The sequence below is a fragment of the Anguilla rostrata genome, chromosome 7 (assembly GCF_018555375.3).
Source record: "Anguilla rostrata isolate EN2019 chromosome 7, ASM1855537v3, whole genome shotgun sequence".
NCBI lineage: Eukaryota > Metazoa > Chordata > Actinopteri > Anguilliformes > Anguillidae > Anguilla > Anguilla rostrata.
The window spans coordinates 16,572,663-16,582,800 of NC_057939.1; the positions used below are offsets into that span (position 1 = coordinate 16,572,663).

The window sequence follows — 10,138 nt, forward strand, 5'->3', positions numbered from 1 at the left end:
TGTTAAATTCTGCTTGAGCGGCGCTGTGGAAGGACTGAGCTATGACTGACTGTCGCTAAACTCTCTCTTTAGCGCTGTGGAGAGGACCTCTGGAACGCTGCTGCTTTACTCGGCTGACCTTTGACCTTTCCTGTTCTTTTTAACGTTACTCTCCCCTCCTCCATTTCAGCATGGGACTCTCCATTCAGTGTGGGCTGGCTATGCTTCTGTTCATCGTTTAACATTTTACTTCTCTGTCACTCGCTCTTTCTCTCAGCCACTCCCCAGACCAGATGGCCTCCCAGCCCGAGGATGTGCGCCCCTCGCTGCCCAGGAGGACCCGGGCTTGGTGGGTGCCAGTGGTGATCGTGGTGCTGCTGGCGGCCTTCCTTGCCATGCTCGCCAGCCTGGCGTTGCAGCCGTCAGTGGATGCAGCTCCAGTGGGAACTGGGGACTCCTGGATGACCATCCAGCAGCTACTGTGGCCCTACACTGGCCTGAGGCACAATGGACAGCCGCCTGTGTGAGGGACACTCAGCCCCCTGCTGGTCGTCCACGTTTCGGGCGTGGCCAGCCTTGCGCTGGGGGACTGAGGGAGGGGGACGGGGCCACACCGGCACATGAAGAGGCACGCTTTAGCGCATGATGGGAAAGCACTTAGATAGCGCCACCCAGCGCGTTCTGCGGGTGCTGAGGACATTTTGAACCACACCCAGTGAGATGTTGTTCCACTCAGTGCAACGCAACCAAATCATGGAAATGAACTGCACTGCCGTCACCTCACAGCCGTCAGCAGCACTGCCCAATAGCGTTGCCTGCAATCGGTATAGCAGGCCAATCACGTCACAGCGATCAGCACGGTACTGACAAGTCGCGTCACTGCTGTTGGGACAGTGCTGCCCAATGGGAACCTGGCCACCAGTAGAGTGGAGGTGGCAGTTTCTTTTTTTAACTGTTTTACTGTAGCTTTGACTGAACGGGGTCAGATGCACGCTTTGTTGAGGGATGTGGCTGCCTTTATTAGACACATTTATCAGTAAGCAGTGCAGTACCCACTTTATTAAACATGTTTTTATTAAAGAGGTAATAAATAACCATTCTAAGACCTAGGTTATCATTTTACTGTTTTAACGGATTAGAATATTGTGTGGGAATTCTGAATATCTATAAATTGTACATATATTATTGTTTGTGATTTGTTATGAGACACAATTTTCTCCTTAAGTTCTTTGCTGTGTTCTACATTATGAGTTTATGCACTTCTGTACGTTCCATGACGGGAGAGAGGGATTTGCACAATAAAGCATGTAATACTGCTAAAAGGCCTACGGTCATGAGTAGGTGAGCACACGCGTGGCACACAGCAGGCTGTGAACGCAGTCGGTGAAGAGATAATGCGACTCCTGCACCCGCCGCCACCCGGCCAGAGTCATGCTCTCTTTGAGCATGTGCAGGAAGGTGGAGTGGAACTCGGTGTCATCGGCCAGCTCTGGCGAGAAACTGTCACTCCACTCCTTTATCTCCAGGCACTGGCTCCTCTGAGCGCCCATTAAGAACAAAGACCACGCCTCTTCTGGCACAGGCCCCTCCTCCAGGTGCTGACATGCCTGTAGGGGATGTGGTAACTGTTGTAACCATAGTAACAAGAGAACCAGGAATTTGTTTTTTCTCCCGATTTCTTCCTAAAAACACAAGGCATCTGTTAATGTTTTTTTAAACGTTATTTACATTATAGTAAATTACCTAAATAGTAAACTATCCTGCTAAACATAAAAAAACTACAATATTGCGTCATCAATTTCTCCATTGTCTTCCTGCCTAGCTTTATGTAGTAACGCTTGCTGTTAAATGCCCGGGTGTCATTCTCCATTCCTGGAGAGACCGCAGGTTGTGTTTTCATCCAGCCGATTCAGGCCTTGGAAACTAGGACTGCGGCCAGTCAACGTCACCAGTCAGTGAAACGCATTAATACCAGCAGACACAGAGGCCCTCCAGCACTACAGTGTAAACGTGGTACCTAATTGACCAGTTATTTTGGGTCACGCCTTTTAACACCAGTTATACTTTTCGAAATGCAAAAGCAGTAGAACCTCAGAGATACTAACCCTTTGGAATGGGGGGGGGTGTTTTTGGAACTTTAACATTGCCTTTCCTAAAGATATAGGATAATAAGCATGGTGATATAGCGTAATCTGTACTTAATGGTCACTAAAGAAATGCTACATGATGAATCGGGGACAGTGCATGGATGATTTTGTGGATGAATTGGGGATCTGGCCGAGACTTCATGACCATAAAAGGGTCCCACCTTTTCCCGCCTGCGCAGTCCAATTTGTACGAAAACTGCACTTTACACAAACACTTTACACAAGCCCATGGTAAGTCAATGGGTGATGTCACAGTCACTTTGTCTACAGTCTATGATGTGTACTGTATGTACCTGAAGTACTATGTGCTCCTGTCCACAATGTGAATTCCAGCGGCTCCAGGAGAAGGCAGTTGTGGAGGCCATCAGTGCCATCTGTTCATATGCCGTTTGTTCTGTCAGTGGGTCCTGTGGATTGTGGGAAATGTTTAGTGATGACTAATGATAGCCATCCTGTAAATTTTTCCCTAGCATTAAGTGCTTACCTTGGCGGTAATGCTGACGTATTTGGACGAGTGTTCGTTCACAAATATATTTATACCTGAGCTTGTCAGCGCTTTTTGAAAAGAAGAGACACTCATCCACTTTCCTGACACGTGGCTCAGTTCACTTCTTGGGTCAGTGGTTAACATGCACTTGTTGTCCTGCCATAGGTAAATGAAAGCACTGGGTAAGGCTGGGTTTGTATACTTTTAAAATGCATCCTCCTTTCATGCCTAGTCTCCTTTTCATTCAAGGGGCTGGCTGACATGACCGGGAATGTTCATACTGTTTAATTACTGGAGAGGATGATTATGTCTAGATTCATTCAAGCAATTTTCTTGTGTTTGCTTATTTCTGCTCTTCCTTGTAAAGGAAGTAAAGCAGATGGTCAGTTCCAACTGTGTTCCACCCGTCTGGTTACAATAAAGAATCAATGTACTGATACAGACGGTAGACCCTGGCTTGCCTTGATTGTGATGCTGACTTCAGTAAGGCCTGCAATGATAGTCAGCAGGGCATAGTTCACTCCCAGTGGCCGCAACTCCCAGGACTGGAAGGGCACATTCGCGTAGGAGTCCTGCAGGAATGTGAAGGTCCGGAAGGAATCCATCTTGAATGAAATTGTCCTGGTGGGCGCATCATAAGTGATCTCATAGGCACCATCTCTCCTCCACTGCAGAGCTGCAGGAGAACATTGGCAGAGATGGCAGTCCTGGAAAGTACGCTGTTCAGACATGTTTAGTAAGATACGTCCAGCCCAGAGAGAGCAGATATTTATGTTGTGGTGCAGTCTTCCACAAAAAGTGAGGCCTGACTAAAAACCAGATCCAGTTTAAAATCCTGTACACTGTATTCAGATAATAAACACTGCTTTCATATTGATGTACACCCCTGGACTGCCTGCTAAGTCCCACCTGTAGGATCCCAGCATGCAATCATGGGGTCCTCCAAGAAGATTACAGAATCAGGCAGAGTCATAGTGATCCCAACTGGAGGAGAACTGGAAGGTTCTTCCTTCTTGGTGATGGAACTTTGGATCTGGGCCTGATCTGGTGGGTAAGGAAAAGCCTGAAGTCCAACATCCAGAATCTGGACAGAGAGGGGCAGGATGTGATGCTCAGCACAGGATTCCAAGATTCATAGTAAAAGTTCACCTCATTCATTGCCCCCTAAGAACTGATTCAGGATCAGCTAAACCAACCGCTTGCTTCACTGGACAGTGATATGGGTCATACTTGGCTAATAAACCAATGGTCAATTACTTATTCTGTCTTGTAGAGGGGCCTCCAACTGGCAATTGGAGTGACAATTCAATTCAACCATTGACCTACGGTATAACATAATGTTGGATAAAACTATGAAAGTAATATTCTTTTACAGAGCTTGTAGAGATATAGCATTTTAGGAAAATGCTAACCCAACCCTAATCCTAACCACAAGCAATTACTTCAGGTCAGTTTTAGGTCTGTGTTTAGAGACATAGTTTGTTCACCTTTCTCATTTCCCAGCCCTTTATCAAGTGAGACTGGGGCGGTAGATGGAAAGCTTCAAAATAAAATACTCCACCAAGAGGCATGTACTGGTACAAGTCAACAAAGTCCACCTCCGGGGTATTAGCCACAGGTTCCGGGGAAATGTTGACAGGGGCTTCTTCAACTGTTCACAAACACAGTGACACATTTTATCAAAAAGTCATGAGAAAATACACCCATTTAAGTGTTAACTTACATTCAGAAGAAGGCCAGAAAATGACTGTGCACACAGGGGATACAAATTGGTTTTAAAAATCACATTAATAACTGCCTCCTGAGATGAAAGAGATAGTGAGATGTCTCTCACCTGCTGTAGCTAATTCCTCTGCTGGGGTCTCAGTTCTGTTCTCTCCTTCATCTAGAGTGGGCTCCTGTGAAACTGTGCTCCTCCTGTCTTTCACTGAAGCCACACTCATAGAGCTCTGTTACACAAAAACACACCCTCAGGCCTACACACAAAAAACACCCATTGTATAGAGTAAAAACATACTGTATATTCAGTGGTTCCCAAACAATGAATGAATGTCATTACTATTACTGTACTACTTCCATATGAGGGTTTCCAAATAAGAAGCAGAAACAATAACCAGGTTCTTTTGGATTCATGGAATAATTAATAAGCTGTATGGTAAAATTCTATTTGTAGCGCTCAATATATTACAACTAATTTATGAGTACTTAAATAACTATAATTTCCACTTAATTTCCATTCAATTGTTTAGAAAAATATTTTTCCCAAGTTACTTCCTGGGATCAGCATTTGGTTAATTTCAATTACTAATAAATAGACTTTAATTATTTTTTTAAACAATAGTTACTTTCTGATATTTGCATTTAATTATTTGAAAATTGTTTTCTTCACAAATAATAATATAAACTATATTTATTCCAGGTCTTTTGAATATGGACTACTGGAAAAGAAGATAACTCATTAGCAGTGTTGTCTTACAAGTTGTTCCTTACACCCCCTCCACAAACCATTTGCCCTCCTTACCACCCTCGCTCCTCACCCCACCTTTCTGCCGTTCGACTTGACCGACTGTGCATCTGCCTCGCCGTTCTCCGTGCCCTCCTCCTCCCCCTGCTCCACTTGTTCCAGTTCAGCCACCAAGAGCGCCTCCTCCGCCAAGGCGGCAGCCTCCTTTCTCTGCACCTCACGACTCAGGGGCGACAGGTGGTCGTAGCGAGTGTGCAGGATGCGCACGGCGATGTCACTCACTGCCAGCTGCTTGGGCAATTCAAACGCCACGCCCACGTCCTCGAAACGGATCTCTTTCAACCTGAGAAATGGGGAAAGGGGGTCCTTTTATACCAGAACACCTCCGGATTACAAATCTGAAATTGTAGAGCACAGAGCCAAATCAAGAAAAAAATGTCTTTGTCCCAAACAATTTGGGGCTCACTGTAAATTAATCTAAGTGGGAGTGCGTGAAGTTCTTGCATTCTACCTTGCATTCTTGCTGAGGTTGGACCAGAGACACAGAGTGATGTTACTGTCCCGGATTACTTTTTTCATGTTCCCAGTCTCCATGTCTGCATTAGTGTGCGACCACTAGAGAGACAAAGACAGCACTTGGACATGGCAAAAAAATAAATAAATGTGGCTCCTTTCAAATATCTAACTCTATGACAGAGTTAGCTATTTAATAGTACAGCAGGCTCTAATTTCTCTTCCATGTCACAATGTCCATTTGATATACAACATAAGTGATTTTATAGGCTACATACCACCTGGATATAGGAAATAATCATCAGAAGACTCTTCAGTAAATTGAACAAACTTTACCTTCAGTATCTCCTCCGAGGCCAGATTGAGTTTAGAATGAACTAGATTCTGTAGAGACAGAAGGGTTTCTTTGTCTTGCTGTGCATCTTTCTCATCTTGTTCAGAGTCCCCTCTGTCATTCAGCACACACTCTAACTCCTCTATGAGCTACAGGAGAGATTTACCACAAATCTACATTAGACCCAGAAATGCTGTGCAGTCGTTCTCACAAAACACCAAAAATATAATTTGGATTAAAGTGGCAGTGGTAAACTACAGGCCTTTGCCATGAAAGGGATGGTATAACACTGGATATAGCCGGGTGTGAGGCCTGACTCTCCGGCAGTACTGACCCGTAGAGCCTGTGCAATGTCTTTCATAACTGGACTAATCTGGACCTCAGGATCTTCTCTCCACAAATTGATGAAAGCATTGACCTCCTGCGGTATAGAAGGGTTTGGACTCCCATTGCAACTCATGTAGCGCTCCCACTGAACAAGACCAGAGAGCAAAACCAATCACTCTCACAAGGAAAGGACACAGTGCATGAAATGGAATGGGTAACCTGTACTGTACATAGCAATCTTTCAGTGTAAAGATTGACATGAATTAAGTCTGTGAGGCTGAATTGCTTACCATTACTTTATCTGGCTTACCTTTGCCTTCTCTTTGGTCTCTGCTTGCCATTTAGTCACTGCAAAGTAGTTACCCTCCAGCATTTGGCTCAGTTCACTCAATTCATCTCCTCTGCGCTCTCTGTCCTGTTTATGAAGGCACGCTCTAAGTTGTCACAGTGCTGCTGATACACCTCTCACCAAAACACTTCTACAGGACATAATATATATCTTATCCTGTCATTTGCATGGTACATATTAAATAGAATTTAATATAGTCATGTTATACACCCTCATTGTTAAATTTATGAAGTCACTCTTGTGACGGCAACTGTCAGATAATATGGTCATGTGAAAATGACCCAGGGTTGCTATTATGGCCGGACCTTCTTCTCCAGCCACTCCTGCTTCTCCTGCCTCTTCCTCTCCCTCTCCAATCTCTCCCGCTCCTCCTGCTCCCTCTGAAGACGCAACTCCTCTATGAAGTAAAGTCCAGACAATGTAACACCTCTGTCATGGCCAATATCAAATCAGAGCTCTTCCTTGAACAAAAGTAGCCATACCCTCTTCCTTCTCTCTCCGCTTCTGCTCTTCCTTCAAGGCTTTTGCCTTCTCAGCCTTATTGACCTTGCCACCTTTTTTCTTGAAATGAGCAGACAACTTCCATAAATTACATGATCGAGCAACCTTGATTTGAAACTCAAGAATGACATGTTTCGACTTTGACAGACATGTATCTAAAACTTTAATAAACCTTTTCCCTCTTCCTAATACAGAAAGCATACCCTGCATTAAGCCATTTAATTTAGTTGGTACATTCTGCTCATTCTATTTTTTGTTGTTGTTCTTATTTTTTCTGACAATGCAACATGTCCACAGGCTTAATATGGAAATAAATATGCATATTAAACACAACATTAGACAGCGAGAAAGAATAAACAATAAAAAAATTAAATTCAAGCCATTGGTTCTAAAGAACAGTGGGAGCTAGTGTAAAGGGTGAAACCTAAGGCAGTTAAGAAATAAGGGTTTGACTTTAGTTCTCAAATCTGCATCATTTAGGTTATTTGATTTAATAATTTATTTTATTGTGAATAACAAATACATTATAGCCTATCATGTTGCCATATAACATTATACAGCATAGACAAATCTGGCCATCTTCTCCAACTCCTCATATAAACTATGATGTGACACTGTCTACCTCCTCATACCTGTCCTTTCTTGGGTCCCTAACACAACAGAAAGAATATAAAGTTAAAAATGACAATCACAGTAGAAAAAGGCATTCGTTGAGAAAATCTGTAAAGCAGTAGGCCTATAACGTATCTCTTGTAATTTAGCGCCTGATAAAATGGTAAGGTTACAACAGTAGTAACATAGATGGCTCGCTACCGAGTGAATTTTGCAACCTGTGCAGCTTATACGATAGCTAAGAGTGATAGTTACATATAATACACTATAACAAACTAAGCAAGCATGTTATCAAGAATGTGGATATACGAATAATCGGTATTCAATTAAATAAATCACCATGATGTTCTCCCACTGGCGTTCTCCCCTAAAACGTCCCTGTTTTGGCGTCCTAATTGCTATGGTAACAGTAAAGCATGCGCATTCAGACTTCCACGGCAGGCTGCTTTCCGGCATTCCTTTCTGCGTTTGCGACAGCGTTGCTAACTGGTCTACGGCGCTGTTTACGATCGAAGAACTGATCTAAACTGAAAACTGAAGGACGAAGTGGTAAAATGAAGGTAACAAGCCAATTGATTGCCAAATATATTTAGGATGATTTTCGTGCTTATGCATATTGTTCAATTTAAATAATATTGTGTGTAGGAAACGCCACAAATTGTTCAGTTTCGTTTTCACTCAAGGTTAGCTAAGCTAGAAAGACTAAGTTGACATGCTTAAGCAAGTAAGCAACATTAACTTAAATTAACTCGGTTCAAGACAAATAAAATCCAGACAAATCTAAACTATTCCTGTTATGCAATGCAGTTAGTGTGCAGTTTTCTTTATGTAGAACAGAATATCACACTGAAATGAAAACTGTTTACTATCAAGCTAGATACATGCATCTGCGGGTAACTAACATAGATAGCAAGCTGTTTGTCTTGTGATCATTTAACCTGGCTTGCTTGCTAAAAAACTAGCCACTATCAGTGAAGCTAGCAACTAAACCTTGCAGTGATCACACACTAATGTAGACACGTAACAGTACTTTGTTTTGTGTAAGGTGAGTAATTTTACAGTCCACTAAACGCTTGTAGATATCTGACTGATACCCTTTGATTTCAGCAGTGAGGGTCCAAAGGTGTTCCTACATCCCGTCTAGAAGGCGACACAATGGCCAATCAATTGAGAGGTGAAGTAGTCAAATTGTACAAGAGTGTAAGTGCAGAGTGTCATTTTACATCTCCCTATATGTGGAACAAACAAGACGCTGCTTTATTGGCAGCTTTGTTGCTGTGTTTACCTCCTAAAAAGGTATTGATAGGCTGATTAGGAACTCTGTTCATTTAAACAATCTGGAGAACAATGCAGCTCACACCTCATGCATTATTGACAACCACTTGTTTCACTGAGACTCAATCTGCTCCAGGGTAATCACAGTATTTTTGAGCTGTATATTTAGCTAATGTTAACTTTCTGTAAGGTACGAGCAGAGGCTAATCAACATACAATATTTCTCTCCATTAAAGCTGCTGTTTCTGGGACGGGAATACCCCAAAGGTGCCAACTACTTCAGAGATCGCCTGAAAACAGCATTCATGAAGAACAGAGATGAGACAGATCCTGAAAAGATCAAACAGATGATTGCTCGTGGGGAGTTTGTGATAAAGGAGCTGGAGGCCCTGTATTATCTGAGGAAATATAGAGCTCTCAAGAAACGGTACTATGAGACAAACGAATGACAGACCCTGATGCACCTCTGTTCCTTGTCCATGGCCTTTCCAAAAACTATCAGTGTGCCACCAGTGTGGAGACATCCGTCAGTGATACCACTTTACTATGCTGATCTGTACCATGTCCACAAATGCCTTGTTCGGTTTTTCACGGGGCTAATTACTTCAGAATCTGGGAAACTTGGCTGAAAACAAGAGAAACTTATCGTTGTTGCATCAAATGAACATAATCTGAGTTGCACTACGGGAATGTTCTTAACCGTTGTTTTTTTTGTGTGAAATTCTGTGAAACACTGATGTGTTAAGCAACCATTTGTAGAATGTTACTGCCAACATACTAATGAAAATTTCCATTTGATACAAACTAGTTTGTGTTCTTTCATTTTAAACAGGTGTATATACATTTTACCATCATCCTGGACAGTTTCCTGAGCATTACACTCACAGCATAAGTGATGGTAAATCAGAAGCAACATAGAGAAAACATAGCCAGATCCCCACCCTATAAAATGTATAATATTTGAAAGGTTTCACAGACAGTTTCTTTCAGAACAGAATAAAGCATGATCCTTAATGTCATCCAGATAAGTGTGCAAGCAAGTCCATTGGGGGAAATGATTGTATTCATATTTTTTAATAAAAGATTCCCTCACTATGCTTGCTTTTTTTCTTTGACCGTATACATTTGATGATGTTTCTCTGTTGTATAG

At 42.7% G+C, this 10,138-nt stretch overlaps 3 protein-coding genes across 12 annotated transcripts in view; 2 read left to right on the forward strand and 1 right to left on the reverse strand.

Moving 5' to 3' along the window:
- lrmp (lymphoid-restricted membrane protein) overlaps positions 1 to 1,301 on the forward strand; it is a 30,824-nt gene extending 29,523 nt beyond the window's left edge. For all 9 annotated transcript variants that reach the window (XM_064343202.1, XM_064343201.1, XM_064343207.1 and 6 more), the window contains one exon: positions 257 to 1,301. In XM_064343202.1, the coding sequence (XP_064199272.1) occupies positions 257 to 506 (250 nt within the window). In that variant the 3' untranslated portion in view covers positions 507 to 1,301. The remainder of the gene's footprint in view (positions 1 to 256) is intronic.
- dnai7 (dynein axonemal intermediate chain 7) lies at positions 1,162 to 8,169 on the reverse strand. The gene is made up of 15 exons (XM_064343211.1): positions 8,053 to 8,169; positions 7,083 to 7,161; positions 6,906 to 6,997; positions 6,562 to 6,666; positions 6,259 to 6,396; positions 5,927 to 6,073; positions 5,589 to 5,692; positions 5,156 to 5,420; positions 4,448 to 4,562; positions 4,101 to 4,264; positions 3,523 to 3,697; positions 3,075 to 3,289; positions 2,611 to 2,769; positions 2,420 to 2,533; positions 1,162 to 1,586 (listed from the first exon to the last, which is right to left on the reverse strand). The coding sequence occupies exons 1-15, from the start codon at positions 8,167 to 8,169 to the stop codon at positions 1,311 to 1,313; spliced, it is 2,265 nt and encodes a 754-aa protein (XP_064199281.1). The 3' UTR covers positions 1,162 to 1,310.
- On the forward strand, positions 8,136 to 10,083 carry lyrm5a (LYR motif containing 5a). 2 transcript variants are annotated; one of them, XM_064343215.1, is made up of 3 exons: positions 8,136 to 8,273; positions 8,821 to 8,913; positions 9,225 to 10,083. In XM_064343215.1, the coding sequence occupies exons 2-3, from the start codon at positions 8,869 to 8,871 to the stop codon at positions 9,435 to 9,437; spliced, it is 258 nt and encodes an 85-aa protein (XP_064199285.1). In that variant the 5' UTR covers positions 8,136 to 8,273; positions 8,821 to 8,868; the 3' UTR covers positions 9,438 to 10,083. The 2 variants fall into 2 exon arrangements, with proteins under 2 accessions (XP_064199285.1, XP_064199286.1); XM_064343216.1 differs by having other exon boundaries at positions 8,137 to 8,273; positions 8,824 to 8,913.
- Positions 10,084 to 10,138: the final 55 nt, after the last annotated feature.

What these genes read in the sequence shown, in the direction of transcription:
- dnai7 (XM_064343211.1), bottom strand. Translation starts at nt 8,169, where the DNA reads ATGCCGGAAAGCAGCCTGCCGTGGAAGTCTGAATGCGCATGCTTTACT. An exon ending in TCAAGTCGAACGGCAGAAAG is followed by an intron (nt 4,563 to 5,155) that starts GTGGGGTGAGGA and finishes TTTGTGTAACAG; the next exon opens with AGCTCTATGAGTGTGGCTTC. An exon ending in AGAGGAATTAGCTACAGCAG is followed by an intron (nt 4,265 to 4,447) that starts GTGAGAGACATC and finishes GTTTGTGAACAG; the next exon opens with TTGAAGAAGCCCCTGTCAAC.
- lyrm5a (XM_064343215.1), top strand. Translation starts at nt 8,869, where the DNA reads ATGGCCAATCAATTGAGAGGTGAAGTAGTCAAATTGTACAAGAGT. An exon ending in TAGTCAAATTGTACAAGAGT is followed by an intron (nt 8,914 to 9,224) that starts GTAAGTGCAGAG and finishes TCTCCATTAAAG; the next exon opens with CTGCTGTTTCTGGGACGGGA.